We start from the raw sequence: 27,008 nt of genomic DNA, 5'->3' as shown, positions 1-27,008 counted from the left end.
AAATGCAATCAATTGGAGACTGTTGTAAAGGTAAGAAAGGCAGAGAAGTAAAGAATGACAATCCTGATATCAGGATGAGGCATGTGGTTTTTTTTAGTTCCTACTTTCACAGGTTGTGGAATTATCACGTGGTTTAGCTCTTTCCAAATTCTTGATATGTCAGAGCTATAAATCTCAGAATCCCCTTGAAAGTGGCCACCGGGTATTATGTATTATTGTGAAGATAAGACTGCAAGGTGGCATATGCAAACTGGGAGGCTGCTCACAGAGCATGATAGTTTGTAGTGAGTACAAAAGATGGCCTTGAAAAGAAAAGGGAAGATCTGTTAGCAAGACAATGATCAGATAAATGAAGCTTGAATCCCGGCCAAAAAATGGTATATGAGAATGCCTCAGATAGCCCTTGCCCCCTACCCTACATTTTACAGGAAGAGAAAAAAGAGAGGAATACAAGGATTTGGTAGATTATTAAGGATTCTGAGGCTGAGGAGGTAGATGATCTTTCTTTGCATAATCTCAAGTGATGTCCCACTGCTCTGTTGTTGAGAAGAGTGATATTTTAATTATCTTCAGTGACAATAACTAATGATACATTTATGTTGATATCAATATAGATAGATTGGAGGGAAGTTTATGGTGTGGACACATAGGAAGAATTGTCCTTACTAATTGGTTTGTATTGGTAAAATATATTTTGTTTTTTAACATGCACAAAAGGTATTTTTCCTGATATTACATGTACAGCGAGACAGAGAAATAAATCATTAAGGACTGTACCAATGATTGCTATATATGTGATTGTTGTTTCAATTCCAGCCATGCATGATGGAACCTCCTTTTGAAATATAAGTAATATAACATTCTGAAAGCTGCTTACTTAAGTTGACAGATATGGAAATGAGACAGTTTTTCTTGGAATCACAACTCAAGCTCTTCATGTGTCAGCCTTGATGTTAGCTCTTCCCAGGTTCTTGGCCTTCTTCTGTTTTGTTCTCTTTTCCGTGGTGTACTTCATGGCCAGTATGAAATGCTTATAGATAATAAAGAAGGGATGCCTTACAAACCCAATTTAACAGTGAATTTGTTGGAGCCAGACAATTATCATTTGCAAAGCAACAAGCAAAGCAAAAAGGCATGTTTGTTTATAATTCTTACAGAAAAACATTGAAGCATTTTGCATATATTTGACTACCGGTAATTAGATACTGTTCATGTGTAATAGAAAACCACTGATAGATAAAACAGAGAAAGGCTATGATTGCCTCTTATTGCTCAATGTCCTTCATTAATTAGGATCTGAAGAACTTTACAACTGTCTTAACCGATAGATTGGAGATCAACACCCAGTACACCCATTCTGATCAAATGGAATTCATCCCCTGATGATACCTGATGGACAAAGTCTTCTACATTTTTGATATAATGCACAAGAGAGAAAAACCTATCATTTGAATCCCATGATAAGAAAGCTGTTGTGCTGAATTTACTCATCTATTTTCTTTGTCAGATGCTTTCTGGGTTTAACTCTACCATGGCTTTTCAGGCTAATTATTTACATTGCTATGAGCTGATTTAAAGAATTGACTTTTATGCTTTTCATCTCAAAAGGAATGTTAGACAAGCTATCTGTCGAACTATAACAACTTCTATACTGTTGTAATGAAGGTTATGTCAATGAAGCATGTGTCCATGAAATCACCAGATTGCGAATACGATTTGAAGAAAACTTTTTATTGGTGAACATAGTGAACCAAATACGAAACAATACGGCCTTTTTCTCTTATTGGACCTTCAACATCTTCCTATCAGGATTGACTTGATAGATTTTGTAAAACATCTGAATATAAAGCCAACTATTACTGGAATTCAGTTGCGCCTAAAGCAATTCATCAGTTTGTTCAGCATATCAAACTAGTGTCACCTCAGGTCTTTCTGGTACAATCAACAACTGCTTTTTAATCAACTGAATGCTAGAAACAAGTTAATCCATGGACTCTTCTATTATTTCATCAGTTTCCCTAAGTCAACATAAAACTCTTAAGGATAACTATGACTAAATCAGTCTGATACAACAGAATATGATTCATTGTATTTTACACCAACTCACTACAATTATTAACTGAATATCTGTATGTCTCTCAAAGCTTCAGCGGATTGGGCACCCCAATGCCAGTCACTTTACTCTAGATCAGTGGTTCTCAACCTTCCTAATGCCGTGACCCTTTAATACAGTTCCTCATGTTGTGGTGACCTCCAACCGTAAAATTATTCCTAAAACCATTGAAAATATGTGTTTTCCGATGGTCTTAGGTGACCCCTGTGAAAGGGGTGTTCGACCCCCAAAGGGGTCGCGACCCACAGGTTGAGAACCACTGCTCTAGATGCCTTGATTTGGAAGGTTTTTTTTTACTTTTTTTTATTTTAATTACATTTGTATGCCGTCCTATCTCCATAGGACTCAGGGCGGCTCACAACAATTAAGATATACAATCTCAATCCAAGTAAGAAACATGTTAAAATACATATTAAACGCATATTAAAATACATTAAAAATCAAAACCCCATCAGTCCAGTTCCTTTGTTTAGGAAATATCATAGGGATAGGCTTAGTAAATACTCAACATGTTTTCATTAAAGATACACTATCTGTTTGGAACTACTGAAAAAACAATCTGCTTTCTGGCCTGATGTTACATAGGATTTATCCTCTCCGCCAACTGGAAAGCAGCAAGAGCACATCAACTTCTTAAAGAAAATTCTTTCTTCTTCAAAAAGCTGAAGTAATATAGTTTCAACGTTGGCGTTTTCAAATGTACCATTTTCTCAAATCAGTCAAGTAACATGTGGAAACTTTACTGACAACATTTTAAGCATGTAGTTTAATAATGTAATGCTATCTTTCAAAGATTTTTTTGTCCCTCGATTTGTTTTTTTGTCTTTCAGTTTTTAAGAAGAAACTTTCATAGAAGGACATTAGAAAATGGAGGGGGTGATTTAGATTACCAAATTGGCAAAATATCTGAAACTCAATCTCTACTAACATTAATTTAAAGAAAATGCTATTTAAAATGCTTTCAAGCAACATCATTTAGTTCAGCTAAATGAGCTAGGACTTTATCTAACTGTGATGGGAGAATTTTTCAACTGACTAGCTGCACATTTTTTGCTAAATATGACTTTAAAGCCACCTATTCATAGAAAGCAGTCTATGTTTCCTTCGCAAAGTCTTGATGAAAAAAATAAGATAACCAAATGCCTAGGAAAGATTTAAAGAGTATTTGTATGTTTGGTACCATCAGGCTGTTGCCAATCCCTCAGGCACTGACATGGCAACACTGTAACTGCAGCTAGCAGATGCCACATATGAATCAAATCCAATAACAGATTTATATAATCACCTTCTGCAGATAGAAGATACATTTCAAAAATAATGCAGTTGCAAATTTGGAAACACTGTTTAGTTTCAGGATTTTTCAGATACTTTATGTGGCAGAGTGCAGTAGTACATATTCAGAGCTATTTCAAACAGTGATTGAAAATATACTGTAATTTGGCAATTGCAAGATAGCATCACAGCAACTCTTTAAGAACACAAGGATATTCCATCCCAGCCCAATAGATGGGGCTATAGTCATGCTGCCATTTGTTTCCTTTGTGAAATGTTAGTTAGACATACAATCTTGTACAGTCGGTTCTGTATAAAGAAGAGGTTAAATCTTGATACCTTGAGAAAGCAATTGTGTCATGAACACAGGAGGGAAGATGTGGAACTTCACGTGATAGTTGCCAGTGATACTGTATATTGCATTCTCAGTGTCAATGCTTCTGGGAGAAAGATCACTAAGTATATAATATTCTTTGACTGTTCAACTGTAGTTTTGTAACAAAAACTCTATTGTATTTGGTAATGTGTGGATGATATATAAAAATACAGTCATGTGCAACTCATCAAGATATATGTAAGCATATCAATCATATGGATTTGTTGGTAGAAAATTATACTGTGCACAAAGATGGTGATAATTATTTGTACTTTGTTTGCAATTGCTGTGATGACCTAAGTATCATACATGTAACCTGTTAAGAACCCAAAGCATCAAATGAGCCCAATAGCAATACTACTCAACTTTCATTTTAATTCTCCTCAAGCTTACCACACATGCAAACACTGATCATTTAGGTACCGCATACTAGGACAATAATAATAATGTCTTCACTTCCCTCTTATTAAAGTATTATCTGAAATAACTACTATAGCAGCAAAAATATGACCAGCATATGTGCAAGTGCAGTGTCATATGAAGACCATCTGTACATGATTATGACTGTCTGAGAAATCTTTAAATTGAAAATTGAGTACCATGTCAGAATGATTTAACAACAATACTTGTCTGGGGTTTAGGAAAAACAAATATTTAAACAGTGAACAAGAATTATCAGAGCAATTTAAATTAATTACAATAAAATTGTGTAATATCATTCTTTATCTTGGCTCTTTTAGTAAAATGTGTCCTTTCCAGGATGTTTTTTATGATGCAGTAAACCTATGCATGCTATTATTTTCTGCAAAAAAGAAAAGGCTACACGTAATCCTTCAATGTGCATTTATTTTCTTTTACATTTAAAATCTACAACATAGTGCCATTGTTATCATATGCAGAGGCTCAGTCAAGCTTTTGCAACCAGTGTAGGTGATCCATATTCCACTGAGGAATTCTTGCCACGTGTCTCTTGTGTTGTTTAACCATTTATTTTAATGTGAAACCAGCATAAAAACCAAGACAAGTATAGCACTTTTGGAGTCTTCCTCCTTCCCTTTCTCCTTCCTGAGTACTAGAAATCTGGGATTGTAAGATTAAATTTTCTTCAATTTATAACAAAAAGCTTTGGCACTATTGCGGATGTGAGGTTTCAAAATATATTGATGGTTGTAGTTCAGGGGTGGACAAATGTGGCCCTTTTACAACCTGTGGACTTCAACTCCAGAATTCCTGAGACAGCCCAGCTGTCTCAGGAATTCTGGAAGTTGAAGTCCACAGGTTGTAAAAGGGTCACATTTGCCCACCCCTGTTGTAGTTATTTGTGGCTAAATCCTAAATCTTGCTGCACTGCTAAATATGCAGCTGGCATAAGCTTACAGCTTTATCAGAGTAATTTTACCAGGTTTTCAAGCTGTTTATTTTAATAAAACTCGAATACGGATACTGATCTCCTAAAGACACCTCTTATCCCAAAGTCTTTTGACATTTAAACAGATTTGTTTCTGTCATAGATTTAATTTGATAGGTTTACTTCTGTTGTTTACTTCTCTTAATTCTATGAAAAGGCATAGTATAAATAAGTAATAATATTTTATTTGTTTATTTGTTTATTTTGTAAGCGTATGTGCCATCCATCTTGCTATCCAAAGCACCTCTACATTTGGAATTCACTTAAAATGATTAATGATGTGATAGCACAAAAAAGTAATTCTATTACTAATCAAGCGCTCAGGATGGAGTAAGAATTTAGCATCAGCCAAGTTGTTCTTTTCAGATCATGTCTTGAGAGAAGCTATTCTATCCATCTCTGAGTACATGCCTGGCAACTATCTTTTGTCTTCTTGACCATGTGTTTGAACAGGCAAGCTGGTTTGAACTTTGCAGAAAGGTTGCTTAGATTTTTCCCTTGTTTTAGGTCAGTTGGCAGTCCTAAATGTTAGAAATGATGGCTTGATGCCAGTGCATCACAAATGTCATGGAGGTAGATAGATTAGTTGAAATGGGCAAGGATCAGATCCTTTGGTCTTTAAGCATCCTGTGAATCTTGGAGCATTACAGAAGGCCAACTCATCATGTCTCCCACTCCCTTCTTTTTCTTTTAGGGGAGACAATTGTCAAATTATTTATTTTTATTGTTATTAAACAAATTTTTCATGTTATTTTTATTTGACCTGAAAGGAATATAAATAATATACAGTACCATGTGTTTTGTTGACTGTTTCTGGGGTGTTAAACCAACTCAATTTGCTCAGGATGAATTTTTACAGAATACAGAGCTGATTTTATACTCCCTCACGTGCAAACAGGAGTCTTTTGATCAGGAACAATTTATTTAAATTCAAGGGTAGGCTTCTGGTCACTCTGATTTAAACTTGAGCTAACTTGATTTGAATGACTGCATTTGTTTCAAGTTTACAGCATATAGGAGTTGCCAAGGGATTGTTCCACTTAGCTGCATCTTTTATTACTTTGTAGCCATTTACTCTCAGTAATTTCTCTGCAATTGCAAAGTTTCGATGCCATTTTAGCAAATCCCAAACCTGTTTTTTATTAACAGTTGTCATTTCTTTATCCAGTTTATTCTGTAGCTTGTTTTGCACACATTTTTCATTCTTTTCTTTCTTTTTACTGTTCTAAATAAGACTTCTATCTTTTAAATAGGCATTGTCCCTGCGTCATCACTTGATAGCTTCCTGATACTATAAAAACAAGAAAGTTAATATTTTCTCCACTTTCATGCCATTAACAGTATCATATCCTAATTTTTCCATATAAGGCTGACATTAAATGTATGGAATAAAGACAGTGGAAACACTGGTACCTACAATATTAAAGTTGAAATCCACACAGTAAACATGAAAGCAATTGTAGGAAAATAAACACTTTTTTCATTAAGGTCATAATTAATCATTTTCATTTTAGATAAAGAGCATCATTTCAGATGCTCCTGCAATTTATATGTTAGTGTAAGGAGAAATATAGAAGTGAGATAGTTCTTTCACGACATGAGTGGAAACAAATGAGAATGAGTAACAAGAGAAAATGTAATGATTGAGAAAAGTAAGCAAACTGCAAAGTATATGTGAAGTTGTAAACAGATGTGTTTGCAATATACCATATATAAAAAAGTCAAATGAATTTATAGCACAGGTTGCAGCATGAAAGCATATGACATGAACGTTTGTGATGTTGAAGGATGAGATATTAAATCTTTTTAGACAACATAAAAATAGGATAGAAGTATCATAATTTAGGGCAGTAAAAACCACAGGGGGAAGATTCCTCTCCCTTTCCTCCACTAATGGAAAAAGGAATGATAATTTTAAGGAGATAATTAATTGAACTTAATGAGCCTTACTCCTAATACATTTTTATTGCATCCTTGACAGTAGCTTTGTGAATCAGCATGAAAATGCATCAGATCTTGCTAGGATCTTAGATAAGTAGGCACACATATGTACAACATTCCACATACACATTTTATTGGGCAATGCATAATTTCTTCATTATTGAAATCACAAAATTAACTTTTATTCCAGAGAGAACGAGGCAATTTGATAGCTTCATTTCCTATTTCCCCGCTATTTTTCCTTCCTTCTTTTAGTAAGATTAATGTTTTATATTGACTTAAGGAGTTATATTTTCCATGTAACTATGCTACTAATAGAATTTAAATTCTTTAATGTTATTGGCAATTTGAGGTCTAAGTACCAAGTGTCTTTCCCAAGCTCCTATTCATATTTGCACGTAGTCACAATACCTTAACAGTGACACTGTCCTTACTTGTCTCCAAGATGTTGCCCTGATCTCATTCATGGGTGAGACTAGCTGAAGGCATAATTAGCTGTACCTCTAACAAAGAAATATTTCCTCACTTTTCAATGCCATCTAAGGACAGCTACAGTGTGCAAAAAAACCTTTGCAGTTTATCATGATGATATCTTGGATGGATGTGACCAGAATCATATTTTTGGAATGTACAGAGGCAAGGATATACCTCTTATCTGGTCACTAGCCAGCATTCATTTCGACCATTTCTCCCTCAGCCTTTGCCTTATTAGCACTTTATATCCCAAAATTAGTTCTAGATCTATAACTACTTCCCTCTTTGCTTTTGACATCATTTTTTCTCCAGTGTTTTAACAAGACAAAACATCATTCATCTTCACTATTCTATTTGGGAAAGAAGTAGGGGTTTACTTCCTTGCTAGTTTCCTTGTATTTGCCATGTTCTGTACCTTCTTCCCTTTCCTTAAAGGAAGAAAGGTATTGCTCATCAGCAAACCAGTTTTAGTTCTTCTACTCTAGTTATAAAACTAGTCTTCTGTCTTTTCTGGAGCAATTTCTGCCCTGGTGCCTTCCCATATATTTGTTATTTAAACTTGGGAGATGCCCAAGTTGGGTTCGGGAGGAGGGTCCATCAACCCAAGCTAAGGAAAATGAACCATGAGAGATGCCACATTGATGGTTTTTTCCCACTGGCTGGTGGTATGCTGAAAGGGTAGCAAGTCAGAGGAAAGAAACCAATAATTTTGTTTGTGAATGACATATTCTCAATCAGAATAGTATCATTTTGTAGTGACTTAGAAGTCATCCAAAGCAGAAAGCACGACAGGGTTTGGCAGGGAAGACATGACAATTTTAGCTGGAGCCAATCAAGGATGAGTGGTTAACACTTTCACCCAATAATACATGCAGTAGTCAGATAATGGTTCAATTACACAAAAGTCCCAAAATTTTGGGATATTTGGAGATACTTCAAATCCTGACTAGCACTTGGAAGCTCTAATATCTTGATTCCACAAATATGAAATCTCCAGTTGGGGAGAATTTTTTTTCAGAACCCACAGTGTATGAAAGTTCCACAAACCAATAGATGAACCAAAGTACTATAACTCTATCATATATGTAGTGTTCCACATTTTGTAACAGAGTTCTCTGATGAAAAATTAATGCAACAATTTATAGGGAAAATCTCATAATAATACGAATAAATAGACAAACTAATTTTCAAAGTATGCATATGTTTATTAGATTTAAAATTATTCATTAAAATATTAAGAGAACAATTATCGCACAGTAAGAATAGTTATTATTGTACCTATCAAATTCAAATTTTACAAGACCCCAGACAATGAGTTTTTGTTCTGGGAATTAATCTATAAGTTTTTAATATGCCAGAGAAAAGAAACTTCTTTTTTATAGTTTTTTTGTACATACTTCTGTAAAAGCATGAAGGATAAAGGGAGAACTCTTCTTGTGACAAGGCAGTTTTCATGCAGTTCTGTAAGAAAAAGCATTCTGATTAGATGCAAAAAACCAGCTGATTTAAGTTTGTAAATAAATGAAGAATTAAGAAAAACCGGAGGTTTTATTTATTAATGTGCCCATTATATTTGACTCAGAATAATGTTGCATTAGATTTAGAAGCACACCAGCTGGCTGCTGACTGAATAGTTATTTTGGGATGTCGTATCAGAAATACATGGTGCTAACATGTCCAGCATGCAGTGTCCATAGCTGCAGTTCATTTATTACATAATTCAGTTGCTACTTTGAGACGCACATAATACTCACAAACCATCTTTTTATATTTCTTATTATATATGTAAGCACTTTAATTTTCCCAGGAACTAGTTCCATTGTCTCAAAATATCCTAGGATTGGACCCATTGTCACCTTCCCATAGACATCAGTGGCAGAGTAGGAAAAAAAAAACAAGGAATAAAATAGGAAACTTAAGAAAAGAAAAGAAAAAAGAAAAGAAAAGAAAAGAGAAAAGAAAACAAGGAACTTAAAGAAAAAATGTCTTCCATCTGGCCAATTGTTGAAAATAGTGAATTTGATAGAATATTTTTACTGAGAGAAAAAGCTTCTTTACTAAAATCAAATATATATAATTAAATCATGTTTTAGATACATTGCAATTTTATTGTTAGTGGCTTTGAGATTTTTTTAAAAATAGGAAATAGAGTACAAATATTTTAAAACAAATAAATAGTTTTATATTAAAGATTGTCCCTTAGAATAGGAAAAATAACATTTTTATATAACAGTAGGAAAAAAAACTCTTTTTTCCTTCTATATAAAATAAATCAAAATATGAAAAAATCATAGTTTTGTAAAATTTGCTTGAAGATTACGTACTTGCAACCTTATTAACATAATTATTGGGAAAAGCCTTTTTATTTTGCTTTTAAATTTTATATCTGAGGGTTTTAAGTGTGTATAATTTCAAAAAGAAGCATTTTCTACTTTTAAATGAGATGACAAAATATCTTTTCTGTTAGGACATTGTCCATGAATGAATGAATGAATGAATGAATGAATGAATGAATGAATGAATTTTAAGAAAAACACATATGTTGACTGATACTTGAGGAACCTTTTAGTGGATTCAAACATTTAAAATAGGCCATTGTTATGATAAGCATTCAGAATGGTGTTCAACAAGACAAGACAAGACAATTAAACATTCTAATATTGCAATCAACCTACCAAAACCTTCCTAGTGAAAGAATTAATGTTGCAATGAATACTGAGCTTCCTATGGTCTTTTTTCTTCCCCCCAGCGGTCAGCTTCAATGAACATAGTGGGTTTTCCAAACATTTTAGAAGTTGATCTATCTTCATCAAGGGCATCCAGACAAGCTGATTCACAGGCAAAAGAAATCTGCAGTGCAACATCTAGCCTGTCCCAGAATGTACCTCATGTCTCTGAAGTGCTTCCTGAATCTGTATCTTCTTATAATCTGTCCTTGGATAGAACGAGGACCCTGAGTTCTGAAAATATCGAACACTTAGCAATTGGTGGCATGCCTTTGGTAAACCCAGTTTGCAAGGTAAGAACAGTTGATCCATCAGATAATCATTTGATAGGGAAAAAAAATCACAAGAATGGTCATTCTAGTTTATTTCATAAATCACCACACAGCTGGAAAATCTCTGTTGAGATTATTGGAACTTGAAAAATTGTGCCAGTATTTTTATGCAGATTTCATTTAAGTTATCTGGAACTTCAGTACTGATGTGCCTTTTTTATAAACCCAGTTAATTTCAAAAGCTCCTATGCAGATCACATTCCTGCCAAGAGTTTCTTATTTCTTGACTTAGAGACCACCCTAGAATCCTTGCGTGAGTTTTCTGTTCTTATGGCAAAAAGTTAAAAGTGTCCTTCAAGAAAAATTAGACTTTGGATTTTCATGAACAGTTCCAAGGAATTTTATTGGCAGCGTTATATAAGTAATTTGCCATTGCCACATAGAATTAGCCTGATACTGATAGGATATTGAGAAATTTGTGGATTTTTTTTGTAGATCTGTAGTTCAAAGATCTTAAATTATTGAACTCATGCTTTGTGTGCCCCTCAGAATGAAGCAGGAGCAATAATTTTTTTAAAAAAATTATTTTTATATGCCGCCCTTCACCGGAGACTCAGGGCGTCTTACAATGCGTTAAGCAATAGCCTTCATACTTTTGTATATTTTATACAAAGTCAGCTTATTGCCCCCACAAACCGGGTCCTCATTTTACCCACCTTAGAAAGGATGGAAGGCTGAGTCGACCTTGAGCCTGGTGAGAATTGAACTCGCAGTAATTGCAGGCAGCTGGATGTTAAATGCTGCCTTAGTAGGAGGCATTATCCTCCTACGCCACTCAGGCTCTTGCCACTCAGGCTCTTTGAATTATTAATTCAAAATAATTAATTGAAAATAATCAATTTTCAATTAATTATTTTGTTGATGTATAAAATATTTTGCAAATTTCACTTTTTTTTCTCTTCAATTATCAGCTGGAAAATGAAGAGTTTAGCCATGTGAGTTATCCTCTTGGGAGCAATATTGTCACAGCGCAATCAAAAGACATAAATGAAATGGCTCTTCCTTTACAAAATATTCTGGAAGAGCCTATTAATCTCTCAGTGAAGAAAACTCAGCCATGTACCTCCCCTCCCTTACTTATCAGCAACACAACCTTCATGCAATCTGTTCATCGCAAACCAAGACACACTGAAGGTACCAGACTTTTTTTTCTTTACATTTCATGGATGTTTAAAATCATATATTGTATAGCATAATTATTTCAAAGGATTGCTGCTGAAAATACAAATGCTTTGCAATGAGAAACCATAAATTAAATTATGATTTCTGTAATTGTCCCATGTTTTCTATTAACGTCCACTATACTGGCCTTTAGTAAACATGGAACAACTTCCTGACTAATAATGGGATACATAAAAATAGAATATTTGTCTAGGCTTGATTTAATAATAGAGATCTATTATATTAGAGTTCTATTAATTTGAATGAGCCAGATAACATAATAAATAAAAATGATACAGTACAATTTTAAATGTTATACTACTGTTCAGAAGAGAAGTAGCAGAGAAAAGTTTATTATGCATTAAGATAGAAAAGGTAGCAGGGAGTTTGGCTATTCAAGAATGACATTTTGGAAGCATCCAGATACCATCACCATCACTTGATCATCCTCCAAGGCCAGTTTACAGAATGTAAAAGTGATGTAATTTTGTCAGATGAATAGTCATTTTCAACAGATCTGCCAACTGTCATTCAGGTTCTAGTAACATCCAAATTAGGCTATATTTTCTATACAAAGATACCATTGAGGGCAATTCTGTATCACAATTCTTTCAGAATGAAACTGCTATTGAATTCTGCTATATCTCAAGCTCTGCTGGCTTGTCTCAGATAGAACAATTTTTTTTCTTTAGCTTTTTTGCTCCAGTGGATCTTTGAATTTATAATATTCTCCTTTCCCATTTAGGGAGGGGCTATTATTTATGGCAACTCCAGGGTTGGTATAGCTGACAGGACCAATTCGGTTCATTTGAGGGAATAGGATGGCTTTGGATCCAGTAGACCTAAAACTGACTCTTCCATGCCCCCACCCCAGAACACCCATTTTGTGGCTTCCTGCTGACTACTGCCGGAAGGAGAACTACCAGCAGATTTCCGCCTGCTTGAATGCAGTAAAGGTCTTCACCGTGGTTGGATCCCACCCCAGCAGTGCTCCTTGCTGACAGCAAAGGCCGTTGGAAAACCACCAAGCTCCTAGCTTCCTCCAGCCACTAACGTTGTTGCCAGTGGAGGACTTGTGCTCTCAGATAATAACTTTATGAATTTAAGATTCATAATTGAGAGTTGATAAGATTTTAGACTTGTGTCAGGTCCGAAATAGGGAAACTTTGTGAATAGATCAGCCTATTTTTAGATATGTTATATGTTAAATGTATCTCTAATTTTTGTAATGTTGCTTTATTAATAAAGATTTTTGTAAAAAGCATTTATTCTCTGAGGTCAACATATTGACACTTAATGATGGTCAGTATTATAATTAAGATTAGCAATGCCCCCTTCCCCAGGAAAACACAAAAGTAGATCCATAAATATAAAGAAAAACAAAACTATCTCTATATTAATAAGAGTCCAAGAACATTTTCTTCCAGCCCTTCCTGCCCCATGTGTTAGGATACAATCCTGAAACCCCTAAGAAGTTTCAAGAATCATAGATATTCTAAGTTTTCCTATGAATGAATATAGAAATTTGCATGCTGATAGGAAAGAAAACTTCAAATTCCCTTTGACTTCCAGGGATGAGCTCCACCAATATAGTGTGTGAGGGACTAAAAAGATCACACGAGTGACAGATTAGAGCAGAGTCTGTATCTGCTGGATACAAAGCCCATTACTTCTCAGTATCTTCCTGTAATTGGAGAAAACTATGTCATCCCTGGAGCTGTTGTAAATGTCAAAAGCAAACAATGAATAAAGTTTAAGGCAAAAACTCACCCTCCTGCTTTATGGTCTTTGGAGCATCAATTCAACAAGCATTAGGAGTTGTTCTGCCACGAATTCTCTCTTCTTACATGATTTCTCTGTTAATGGACTACGGAAGGAAGGAATTAAGGATATGCATATCAATCTAAGTCCAGTAAATGCGACATACTTTAAAAAAACCCTCCAGAATTACAACTTTCTGATTATCTGCATATCGTCGTCACAATGTAGCTATCTTTGCTCTGCATTCAGGGGTGGGTTCTACTTATCTTTACCACCGGTTTGCAACAGGATCGCACACATGCTTGCTTTGCTTGTGCGCATGCCTTGCTTCTGCGCATGTGCAGAAGCTTCTGCGCATATGCAGATCGCTGATGACAACATCCAGGGCGGTGGGCGGGGCCTCCTGCCAGTTTTACTACGGTTCTTGCGAACCGGGGGCAACCCATCACTGTCTGCATTCAACTTTTTCTATGCAGTTCAGTAAATTCCTTGTCCACGTCTTTTGAATTAAGAAATATTTTGAGACAACAGTAAGAAATTCTGTGGAATACACCTGTTCATGTTCCAGTGGATTCCATTGGAGCAAATCTTAGTAATTTTGATTGAAATTACAGTACAGATAATCCTAAATTTATGAAAATCCGGACTAGAATTTTGGTTACTAAGTGATGCAATCATGTGACCAGACTTGATTACAACGATTTTTATTGCAGCCATGAAGCAAACCACATGGTCATTAAGCAAATCCCATAGTTATTAAACAAATCACACAGACACACACTGACTTTGCTTGTTATAAGCTGGCTGGAAAAATCACAAATTGCAATTGTGATCACAAGGTCATAAATATGAGCCAGTTGCCAAGTGTCTAAATTGTAATCCTGGGGGGGTGCGACAGTCGTAACTTCAAGGATGTGTTGTATGTCATTTTTTTCAGTCTCATCGTAGCTTCAAACCATCATTAAACGAATTGAAGTTGAAAACTACCTGTACTTCTGTGAGAAATTTACTGTAGGTCTGTATTTTGGATGCTAAAAAAAACCACCTCTCCCCTTTAATCAAGGTAGCTTTGTGTTATTTTACTCATTTTATTTCTTGTAGATTGTCCTAACTGTGAAGAAGAACATTTTGAAAAGGAAATTAAAAGTAGTCAGAACAACAGGTAATCAGAATTAATGGATCTTACAACTTTAAGGCTCATTTCAAGAAATGATTTTTTTTTTCATTTAGAAAATATGTAAATTGGAATTAATGGATTGTTGAAATGAAGCAATTCTAGAGGAGAAAAATGTATGAAACATAAATAAATCCAAATTATACAGCAAATGGAAAATTGTAAATTTGTCTGTAAAACTGCAGATGTGAATACTAATATATCTAGCTACTATGTTTAGTACCATATCTAATAAGATAGGAGTGGCATTAATGACTCAGTACATAAAAGGAATTATATATCTTGCAGAAATTATAACATGGTTATAATTACACAAATCCATTTTTCAGTTTAGTTTATCTAATTTGAAACAATTGTATATGTCTTTTAAAATCAGATATTCCCTTTATATGCATTATAAGAAATCATAATATCTAATATATTTATATTGCCTGTTTTCTAAAAGGACTAGACATCATTCCAAAATTACTAATATATGGAGTCAGTATAAAAATTATTTGAGTGTGGAAATGTGCAAACAGCTTACTATTGTGTATGGGAATCTGTTGATTCTAAAGTAGAAATGATAGTGTAAAAATATAAGATTAATTAATAAAAGCAATGTTAAAATATCTTAATTTTTTAAAATTAAAATTGTTAAAACATCAGTACTGATGTTTTAGTACTGAATATTAACAAAATATAACATTTTGACTTAATTTGCCAAATTGTGTTGCAGTGGTAAAGTTTAGCTAGAGGAATGACCCATAGCACTGATAAAGTTGATCCACTATTTAACATTTTTTAGAATTTGTGCCAAAGAAGTAAAAATTCCTTATGTGCGATTGGAACGATTGAAGATATGCACATCAGAATCTGGAGAGCTTCCAATTTTTAAATTGCAGCCACAGAAAAGTACACATGATGGGACATTTCTGTTGATTATTGAATGTGGTGCTCAGTCTTCAAGCATGGCTATTAAGGTAAATTCAATTTATCTGCCTTAACTTGGTCCCAGCCCCCCACCCCCATTTTATTAAAATGCATTTAGTAGCATTCACTGAGGACCATTATCAGTGAATTTGATCATGGTGATATACTTTGAGTTCATTGAAACATTGCATTTGAGACCTTTGCTGGCCTCCAACAAGCAGAGTTAATGGAGAAGCCAGCAGGAGTGCTCTTACCATAAAACAAAGCTTTAGAATCATAATGAATGAAAATACAGTATCATCAGTGTGTTGCAACTTTCATTGAGCAGAGTGCCCTTTGAAGCTTCATTCAGCCTATGGTATATTCCTATTTCATTTCCCTTCAGGACCCATTATTGTCCCCTTGTCCCAGATGGAGGCTTCTGCAGATAAGTATTTGAAGCAGTGCTGAAGGCTGCAGAGAAAAAGAACAAATTGGCAAACAATGCTCTTCTTCCTCCCACTCTCCCATGAGCCTTTTCTTCTGTTAGGGCACAGGTGTCAAACTGGCAGCCCGAGGGCCGAATGTGTCATGCTCAGGCCACGCCCACCCCAACTCCGTGAATGGGGAAAAACATTGTGAAACATCACATTACAGCAATGTGACATGGCGAGTTTGACACCCATGTGTTAGGGTGTCTTCATTGAACCGCTCTTCCCTCTTTAAATGGAAGGAGTCTTTTTTCATTAAAAGGCCAATTTGGCTATAAGGAAGGGTTTATATATCTAACTTATAAGGTAAACTTCCATTCAGATGCTAACATTTTAGCTTTGTAATTAGCTGGTGACTATGTTGGCTAGGTCATTTAAAACTCTGGGCAAAATTAATGAATTATATGATAAGTGTTAACTGGAGATTATGTAAATTGAAACCTCAGGAGACCTCCGCAATTTGCAGTCTTCAGACGAAACTAATATATTACATTCTCTACAGAAAATGTACTGTATGTAAGCTTCTGCAGTATATCAAGCACTTTTTGTGAAGACATTTTCCCTTTTTATCCCAGGTCAATCAAGGACATTCATCTGAAAGTCTAAATTCTAAACTTGGAGAAAACCTGGAGAAAAGCAGGATCCTCACAAGCCAGTTGACTGAACAGGTGTTACTTCCTTCAGGAGATCACAGGCTTAGTAATAATTTGAAGAAATCTGGGCTTCCTCAGGAAGATCACACTATTGAGAATGAAGACTTTTGTGCTGTTTGCCTGAATGGAGGAGAACTTTTGTGTTGTGATTACTGCCCAAAGGTGTTTCATCTCTCATGCCATGTTCCTGCATTACTCAGTTTTCCTGTGTGAGTATAACAGAATTAGGTTCTCTCCTTTAAAGCTAGATCCTTGCAAGTGAACTGCTTTATAACATATATACCCAAATATTAAACATCTGTCCTTGAATGGATGTGTTACTTTTAGTGCTTCTTTCCTACTAATTTTGTTTGCTTATTTTGAAATCTTGACTAAATAAGAATTTATTCAATGTTAAGTTTGGATTATATAAAAATCTAACACAGGATAAATGTTTCCAATGGAATATTTGTTTTTGAGAAGAAACAAGGCAAACATTGCGGATAACTAGTTGGACAAACATCAAAAAGACTTGTTTGGGTATTTTTTCAGGTTATTACAGTCTAACTTTCTACAAACAATGAAATATGTTTGAAAGAATATCGTAACTTTTTTCTTTCTCCTGATGTTGTGAATTCTGTTTATGTCTCTGCCCTGTCTTATGTTATTACACTTGTTATAATAACTTAAAGAATGTATAATCTATATAGATTTCTCCAGTATTTGTTGCAATGGGATTTTTTTGCCAGGAGTAATGAGTAAAAGAAAATTCTTCCCTGATTTAGCATTTCAGATTTTAAAAAATTAAGAATTTTTTAGTCTAATGGAATGTTAGTTAAGTCATTGTCTACCATTGGCATTTTAATCGAACTGTACAGTAGCCCAATGCTGCATATTTTTTTTTTTTTTTGTGCTGCAGAGGTGAATGGGTGTGCACACTTTGTCGCAATGTGGAAACACCAGAGGTAGTGTATGATTGTGAAAACACACGATTTGACTACAATACACTCATGCAAGCAAGACCACTTTATAGCCTTGGTGAATATGACCAAACGGTAGGTTTGGGTAACAGTATTAATGACAAATCTATCTTCTTTGCCGATAACGTATTTTCCCTTTCTGTAAGTTTGCATGTCCCAGAAGACAGCACTGAAAGAGCTTCTTTAGGAATTGGGCAGAATTGAGTTCTAAGATTTGAGTTACAGTAGGACCTGGACTGACTTTTATCTAGATGAATTAAGCAGTTTTTGAATTATTTTGGCTTTCCTCTCTTTTATGAAATGAAAGGGGATAAGAAAAATATGTACAGCATATTTTTTTACATTGTACTAATTTTTAACTTAGAATGTATTTATTTAAATGATGTGTATGGCTGACCATTTCATAATAGTGATTCAGGGTGGTGTACAAAGATTAAAACACAAACCCAACATATAATCCACAATGTCCAAAATTAAAACAATAACCCCCAGTAACAAAAAAACAACATCTGCGGAGCTAGTCTTAACCTCCTGGCCTGAATGCCTGGGGAAGCGCCCAGGTCTTTATGCCATGCAAAAGGCTAATAGGATCAGGGCTACCCCATTCAGAGTATGTTACAGTAAACTAATTGTATTACTACATTGTGCTGAATTGTACTATAGATATTATGTTAAAACAATAGAAGTGAAACAGTGGAAGCCAGCCAAGAATTTGTTTTGAGCTGCACGTAGATCAACCTGTTTTAGAATTATACTACGAGAAACTAGGAATATTAAGAAATATAAATGTCTCTGTAAAAACTCTTAAGTGAAGCCAGTATAAATATTTGTACAGAATATAGATGTTCGTGTAGCCATTTAATATACATAAGTTAATTGTAGATTTGTATTTTATAGAAGTGTGAAAAATTGGTGCTTTCACTGTTCTGCAATAGCTTGAGTCTTCCATTCCATGAACCGGTCAGTCCCCTGGTAAGTACACAGAATGAAGTACCGTAACTTCTCTGGGCAGTATGATCTTATCAATCAATATTCCCCCCCCTTTCAGTCTGTACAGTCTTTTTTGTCTTTGCCTTCTACAATGAAAATGCTTTTATCAATTAAATGAGCAGAACTATTTCAACGAAATTGCCAGTTACGTTAGAAATTGATCTAATCTTGTAGTTGAGTCAGTTGGTAGATTTGTAAACAGAAAAAAAATGTGAAGGCAGTTTGGAGATTCAATGGACTTTCAAATACTGTTCCAGCTTTCTTTCCATATACAGTACTGCATGTACAAAGCCGGAGGAAGGAGGTACAATGTGCTCTTTGATATTGATATGAGTACAGTACAGGTAGTCCTCAACTTACAACCACAATTGAGCCCAAAATTTATGTTGCTAAGTGAGACATTTGTTAAGAGAGCTTTGCTCCATTTTACGGCTTTTTCTTGCCACATTTTTAAGTGAATCACTGCAGTTGTTAAATTAGTAACCCGGTTGTTAAGTGAATCTAGTTTCCCCATTGACTTTGCTAGTCAAGAAGGTTGTAAAAGTCAGATGGCTGAAAAATGGTCATAAGTCACTTTTTTCAGTGCCGTTGTAACTTTGAGCGGTCACTAAGTGAACTGTTGTAAATCGAGGACTACCTGTAGTTGGCCAGTAAATTTGATGACTTCTATAAATTCTGCTTACTTCAGGAATAATTGCTTTATTGTTTGTTATAATTTATTTAAGGGCATTTCTTTTGAAAGGAGAAAGTGTTGGTATGTTAGAGAATTGGGTATAATTTGCTTTCTTCATTTTTATATTAAATTAATAATAAATAATCACTTTTTTGTAATTGTTCTACAAGCAGTGCATAATCCATCATTCACAGAAAAGACCAATCTTGCCAATAAGCCATGCCAACCAATCTGCCATCCCAGAAAAAACAAGTGGTCATGGCTTTTTAAAGTTTTTACTCTTGGTTGGTATAAGATATTCATTCCATTGATTGGCTCAGCATGATTTGTCTATTGGTGCTTTGCTGAAGAGTTTTAAGGTTGCTATTCTTTCTCATCCCTGCTATCTCTCCTAAAGAGGTGCAGAGGAAATGTTTAAAATGCTTTAAAAAAACATATATGGCTAAAACTTCACATGGTTAGTATTGCCAAAAGCATAAGCTTGCTAGTTCTTTTGGGTCAATGTTCCAAAGGTGTCTTTTTCAAGAGGCAACTGGCCTTGAAGTCATTTTTTCCCCTTGAAGACATTTCACTTTTCACCCAAGAAACTCCTTCAGTCAGAACTGAAGACCAGTTGCCTCTTGAAAAAAGCATCTTTGGGACAACCATGACCTGGATGACTGAGAGTCTCCATAGACATTTTGGGTCAATGGTTGCACTTGAATGGATTGAGTGTGGCCACTCTCCTTAAAAGTAGGGAGCAGGGTCATGACAAAGGTAAATTGAATTTTATTCCATTGACTTTGACTAAACATTGAATTAAAATTCATTGAATTATTATGACTTTGTAGTCACGTATTTAGTAATTTTGCCCTTTTCTCCCAATAAAAATTAGTTTCAAAACATGACACCATCTTGAGCCCCACATCAACCAGTGGGACCTCACTCTAAAATATGCATCAGTAATGGGCTTCTATAGGCACCAGAGAAACTCGCAGGTTTTGTTAGAACTACTAATTACAAATATTAAGGAAATATTTGTTTTGTGAATGATTTATCATCATGGGATTTATCAAATATTCTTCTAATGGGATTCTGTACAGGCTCGCCATTATTATCAGATTATCAAGAAGCCCATGGACTTGTCCACCATTCGGAAAAAACTTCAGAAAGAAGACCAACTGCATTATACCACTTCAGAAGAGCTGGTAGCTGATGTGCGCCTTATGTTTTGGAACTGTGCAACGTTCAACTATGTAAGTTCTAGTATTCCAGAATTCAGCACACATTTATACACAAAAAGGAGATGGCTTTTCTTTTGCAATGGATATTTTTATTTGAGTTTTTAAATGAGATTGTAGATAAAGAAAATATGGAGTTGGCTAGAGGTAAAAGGAGAAAAGATGCATATAGAAGAAACACTGGTACTAGTTCTGGTTTGAATATTTTAATTTTGAAAAGTGTAATTCAAAATAATTTTAAGGGAAGTAAAGGAGAAAGGAGTACTTCATCCTTTCATTCTATGCCCATCTGTTTTGAAAGAAAAAAAATCAAGGTACAAAAAATGAGGGAACTGGTACCTGCTGTATTATTTTAGACTTTATAGTTGACATGTCTTCAGCAAATTGTAATTTGTTCTCATCTTTGCTTGTCCTCATCTGTTTTTTAAAAAAATTCTATTGGTAAAATACTGTATCTGAAAAACCTGTCATTCAACTGTAGGGCACTGGAGACTATTAATAGCTTTTAAAACTTTATTAATTTACAAAATATTGAGATAGATAAGAAATCTAGAAGAATGGTTAATCTGTGTTCTGTTTCAGTGTATAGGTGCCATTCATTTCCTATATTAACAAGAATCTATGCTTCTTATCACCGTTTTGATGTGCTGATAATTTTAAATTATATTCAATGTACACATTATAATAATATACTCAGCTTATGCGAGATCACATACTGATTATAGTCAATGACATAAAGCAGTCACTAAAATGATTCATTGGAGCATCTGTATAAATTACCATACGCCAGGTATGAAAAAGTAGGAACATATAGTTAGTTGAAGAAGTAGTGGATTACAAGCAGATTAAAATATTGTGGGATTTCTGAATATAAACTGATAAAAGTCTTGGCTGATAACCCACTGCATTTAACTGTGGTTGAAAAGAAAGTGTGGATAATTGATGTGATGAGATGGTAGAATATAAGAAAAAGAACTGGAGAACATCAGAGATATCGAGAGCTGAAAATCAAAATTGAAAGATGCATAAATTGGCTGTGGTGGTTCCAGTGGGTAACTAGTATACTGGGTGCCATACTAAAAAATCTTGGATGGCACTTAGAAAATGTGCCCATTGACAAAATTCCCTTTGTCAGTTGCAAAAGGCCAGATTGCTTGGATTCACCCATATACTATGCTGATACATTATGATATTTTAGTTTTTTTGAAAGAATTTGATGCATACCAAAGCCAACACCAGATAAAGAACTGGCAGCTCTAACTTCACATTGTTGTGAACAGATAATTTATTAAACTTATGTACCACCCACTCTGGGTCCATTACATAGTATATTACAGCGATTCCTTGGTCCTCTGGAACTCCTCGAATATGGTACTCAGTGCATTTTGACACAAAAAAATTGTCCCGGTACTCATTGTTTGTTTGGTACTTGATGCACAAACTAGAACTTGTTGGCGTTGGCTGCCTTGTGACTCATTACATTATTCCTTATGGGGAAAAAATATTCAGTTCTCATCAGTTTTGGTATTATCATGCCTCCTGGATCCAATTAATGACGAGTACTGAGATACCACTACATGGCAACTTGTATGATATATTAATATAGTATTGTTTATTTTGACATGCTATTGCTGTTGACCATTTTTCTTAGTCTATGTTGCAACTAATATTTTGGCTTTATATAAGAGCTGTAGTGGCACAGTGGTTAGAATGCAGTATTTGCAGGCTAATTCTGCTGACTGCCAGGAGTTTGATCCTCACTGGCTCAAGGTTAACTCAGTCTTCCATCCTTCCAAGGTTGGTAAAATAAGGACACAGATTGTTGGGGGAAATATGCTGACTCTGTAAACTGCTTAGAGAAGGTTGTAAAGCACTGTGAAGCAGTATATAAGTCTAAGTGCTATTGTTATAAGTATATATGTTACTGTAAAGTGATTTAGTTTTGAAAAATAAATATCCTTAATAGATAAAATAATAAAGATTTATTATCCTAAACAACATTATGACCTAATTAATTATGGCGTTTCTTTTGCAGCCTGATTCAGAGGTTGCTGAGGCTGGAAGGTGCCTGGAAATATTCTTTGAAAGCAAGCTCAAGGAAATTTATCCAGAGAGACGGTTCCCCTTGGTACAACAAGATGATTCTGATTTAGAAGATGTGGAACATGAGAATAGTCAAGCAACCCCGGAAGGATTGCAGTGGCCTTCATATAGGCAAGAGTGTATCCAGCCTAAAAGAAGACGAAGACATGCTGTAAGAATTCAAGAGCAAACTCCCCTCATAGCTAAATGGCCACAAAGCTAATTCTGTTCAAAGCTGTTGGTACAGAGTTGATGTGTTTGAGAATATATTCCCAGATACTGTTTAGATGAGGGTGCTGTTTTCCATATATTATCATAATGTAGAGTCTATTATTCAGGTACACCTACAGCTTTATTGTGAAGAGACCATTGAATAAATCAGGATATGTTAGAATTGCAGATTTATACATATCATATTTGTAATTCACCTGTTTGTTTCCTTTTTTTAAAACAGGAAAATGAAAAACCTAAAAGACCCATGTTTTGGCCTGCGAAAGGTTTCTCTCAAGTATGACTTCTGTAATGTTGCTTGGTATACTATGAACAACAGCAACAACAAAGGAACTGACTTTGTAAGAGGAGGTGGAAAATGTGTATTTAAAGGCTTAACATGAATTTCAGAGTGATTGATTGATTTTATTTCTGTGAAGGGAGGATACATTCTAAATATAATATATTTTAAAGGGCAGTCACCAAGTTATCTGTTATGTTTCATTATTTATATTTAGACAGACGTTTAATCATGAAATAATAATTAGTAATGGTATGCTATTTTTAAAATGATTTTATAAATTCCTTTGATTTATAATTTTAGGTAATATAGCTAGCTACCTGGCTGTTTTCTGTAGGCAGGACATATTTCCTACTTGGTTTTCTTGAAATAAAGTTATTAACTGTTATAGGCATCACTGACTAAGTCTATCCTCTCCTACACTGAAGAAACTGAATTCCACCTTGCAGTGCCATTCTAGGCATGTGATGTTGGCTAAGCAGTGGGTGGTTGACTATATCCTAAGAGGCTAAATGAAACAGGAGATCTTGGTTTTTTTACTTAACAGAATTCTAGAATGTGACTCTACAAGAAATAAATGGAAAGCACATCATGAAAGAATGTTACTCCTGAAGAAATTGGGAGGTTTGAATATCCTTTTTTTTGGTCTGATTTCACTACTGTTTCCCCCTGAAAATAAGACCCTATCTTATATTTTTTTGAACCCCGAAATAAGCGCTTGACCTTATTTTCGGGGAGGTCTTATTATCTTGGGGCACGTGGAACAAGAAGGGGGTCCTCTTGCTGTCATATCTGATTTCCAGCTCTGCGTTTAAATATTTTCAGGGAGGGCTTATTTTCGGGGGGATGCATGTGCTCAAAAGCCCGATTGGGCTTATTATCAGGGGATGTCTTATTTTTGGGGAAATGGTATAAAATTGAGAGGATGTTATTGGAGCCAATCAAGAAGTGCGAGTTTTTGTAACTATCGGAGTGATAGAGGAAGAGAATATTTTTCTTGCCCTCTTTTGATCAGTATGGAATCTAATTTGAAATATATTGAGCCCTGATCATGCTATGTTCATAAAGCCACCCATGTGCCTCATTCTCAAACCCAAGTGAATTATGTAATTCATACAGAACGACTGGAGGTATGGGTGATGGACGTTTTATCTTCCCCAGTTCTCCTCTCTTAAAGCAAGGGTGATTTAATAGCTTCAAGGGATAACAATTTCCCAGTTATACTAACTAGATGGTACTTTAAATCAGTGTTTCTCAACCCTGACAACTTTAAGATGTGTGGACTTCCACTTCCAGAATTTCCCAGCCAGCAAGGAATTTTAAAGTTGCCAAGGTTGAGAAACACTGCTGAACACCAAGAGGGATTTTCAGCACAATCTTTATGAATTCATTCAATATTGTATCCATGAATGTTTCAGTGGAAGGCACTTTAAGTGAGTTTATAGAGTTATTAGGAAGTTCGGAATATTTTCTCCATTATTGATGTGAATAATATTCAATATAAACTCTGTAGAAAATGTCTTTTTTTCAATTGTATAATAAACTAGTCTATGAAAGAAATGTAAATTGTTTTGCTACATTATTTCCTGACAGGTAAAGTTCTTAGGGCAATTCTTCCCAGCAGTCTTAATCTGCTTGCGTATGGTGCTGTTAACTTAAAAAATTGGTGTCTGGATTTCAAGCACTGATAATTTTATTGGCCAGGTGTTCTATCTTGATGGCATTGTCTATGGCCTTCAATTGGTGGATTCCCATACTTATTTGCCCCTCCCACACATGCTGCAAAAATAAGGACTGGTCACTTTTCTTTCTGTGGGTGGATCTTTGAGGATACATGGTTTCCAATTGCATGAGCAAACAATGGCTAACATCATAGAACCACAGTTATATGGAGTTGGAATGGATTTTAGAAGTCATCTACTCCAATCCTAGGCTCAGTATAGGAATTGTTTTCCTATTCAATAGTCCATCAAGGGGAAACCCACAGTTTCTTAGTTTTTCCAATCACCTGTTTTAAAAGAACAGTGAACTCTTGTCAATTTCACCCAGCTCCAAAATTTTCTTATTTGACAATTTGTACAGGGGAATGATGGCAGCAAGTAGACTCAGCACTTACCTAGGGATATTAAAAGAAAAAGGGAAAGCAATGTTCAATGTTTCAAAGCACCACCAGTGAACGTTAAAAAAAACACAATTTTATCAATGGGGCAGCTTGGTAACCCAGATGATTGACATGGAGGGCTGCATCCAAATTCAAAGGGGAGGGGCCATGCTAATCAAAAAATAGCTGTTTGGAGCAAAGGCATCACCTATAACAAAATGAAGCACAGTTTATCCTGGCAGAAGTGAGAAAATACTACTGTTGACATGGAGGTAACAAACATCAGCAGATGTTTTCTTCGTGGTAGGTAGCTCATGGGTTGAGGACAACATTATGCAGTTCTGGCCTAGAAAAACAGCAAACTGTCCTGCCTAGCACAGTTGGCAACTGGTCGTAAATGCAAACAGATTGCCAAATGCCCAGATTGCAACCAAGAGATCATGGGGTGCTGGGATGGCTGGAACTCTGAGGATTGGTTGTAACTATCATTTGATCAGCAACGCTGCAACTTCAATCGGTAGCTGAATCAGTAGGTCATAGGTTGAGGTCAAACTGTATTGTAAAGCTTCTGTTGCCTTCCTTTTATTTCTTTACATTACAAATAGGAACAGTAGAACTTTGTTTTTATGAAGCTAAACAATCAGCTCAACATCGGTATAAAGTTTCCATGGACCTACAGAGGAAAGTGGAAACGAAAGAACATCCTGTTCCTTATTACTTTTGATTATTGTAGTGTTGGAACCACAAGGGTACCAAAAGGATTAAAAATAAGAGTTTGTGTAAATGTTAAAAGGTGTAATAAGAGAGGACTAAATATCTCTCTCTCTCTCTCTCTCTCTCCCTCTCTCTCTCTCTCTCTCTCTCTCCATCTCCTTCCCTCCCTCCCCTCCCCTCCCCTCCCGTGTGTGTGTGTGTGTATGTGTGTGTGTAAAAGCATCCATGTATGTAAATATAAGGGAAAGGAAAAGTATAGGAAGTAATGACAAGGGAACAATCCCTGAAAGGAAAAGGCAGGAACTGATACACTATTCCACATAGAAGCCAGACACTGAGGTTTGCCATCTCAATCTAGTGGGGAAGAGCAAGGATCAGGAGGATTACCAATTAACCCTATAGTGTGGCCCGACCACCAGCCTGGCCTCATTGTCTACCTATTGTAATACAGATCCGAGTTTCTGAAGTTGGCAGGAGCAGCACAGGAGAGAAGTAGTTTGGAACTGCCCTGTTTCTTTGCTTCCATCCAGTGGTTTGCAGTTCAAATCCAGCAGTCAGAGTCAATGCAATTACTCTCTAAGCATCTACTAATTTTCTTCTTTTGTACTACTAAAAATTACTTTTTGTAATTGTGTTTAGAATAGAAATCTTAAGACTGCCTCACCTTAGAAGTAAATTTCCTTAAGTGTGGTGGATTTGCACCTAAGTATAAATCTATATGACTAGGACTGTATAGATGTATATAGAAGATTGATGATGGTATCTGTTCTTGGCGATTCTATAGATTAGCTCTCTCCACATTTTCTAATCTTGTATGGTTTCAGTTTTATGCCATGACTGGTGTCAGTCACTGTGTTTTTGGTGCCCTCATTTCCTTTTACTGCTGAGCATAAATGCCTTTTCCCAATTAGTTTGATCACCTGACATGGCCAAAATAAGTAAGGTGGAATTTTGTGATTTTTGCCTTCCGGTAATATGTCTGATT

The 27,008-nt window shown here is 35.4% G+C and overlaps 1 protein-coding gene across 1 annotated transcript in view; it reads left to right on the top strand.

Annotated features, from left to right (window-relative positions):
- TRIM66 (tripartite motif containing 66) overlaps positions 1 to 23,345 on the top strand; it is a 36,693-nt gene extending 13,348 nt beyond the window's left edge. The window contains exons 9-18 of the mRNA XM_070935180.1: positions 10,334 to 10,603; positions 11,554 to 11,776; positions 14,666 to 14,726; positions 15,526 to 15,700; positions 16,696 to 16,982; positions 17,672 to 17,807; positions 18,630 to 18,704; positions 20,478 to 20,630; positions 22,651 to 22,869; positions 23,152 to 23,345. Coding sequence (XP_070791281.1) covers positions 10,334 to 10,603; positions 11,554 to 11,776; positions 14,666 to 14,726; positions 15,526 to 15,700; positions 16,696 to 16,982; positions 17,672 to 17,807; positions 18,630 to 18,704; positions 20,478 to 20,630; positions 22,651 to 22,869; positions 23,152 to 23,211 — 1,659 coding nt within the window. The 3' untranslated portion in view covers positions 23,212 to 23,345. The remainder of the gene's footprint in view (positions 1 to 10,333; positions 10,604 to 11,553; positions 11,777 to 14,665; positions 14,727 to 15,525; positions 15,701 to 16,695; positions 16,983 to 17,671; positions 17,808 to 18,629; positions 18,705 to 20,477; positions 20,631 to 22,650; positions 22,870 to 23,151) is intronic.
- Positions 23,346 to 27,008: the final 3,663 nt, after the last annotated feature.

The sequence above is a fragment of the Pituophis catenifer genome, unplaced genomic scaffold, assembly GCF_029215685.1.
Source record: "Pituophis catenifer annectens isolate HBS135680 unplaced genomic scaffold, rPitCat1.0.hap2 SCAF_1, whole genome shotgun sequence".
Classification (NCBI taxonomy): Eukaryota; Metazoa; Chordata; class Lepidosauria; order Squamata; family Colubridae; genus Pituophis; species Pituophis catenifer.
The sequence above is the reverse complement of the archived record's forward strand: the minus strand, read 5'-3'. Positions and strand labels throughout refer to the sequence as shown.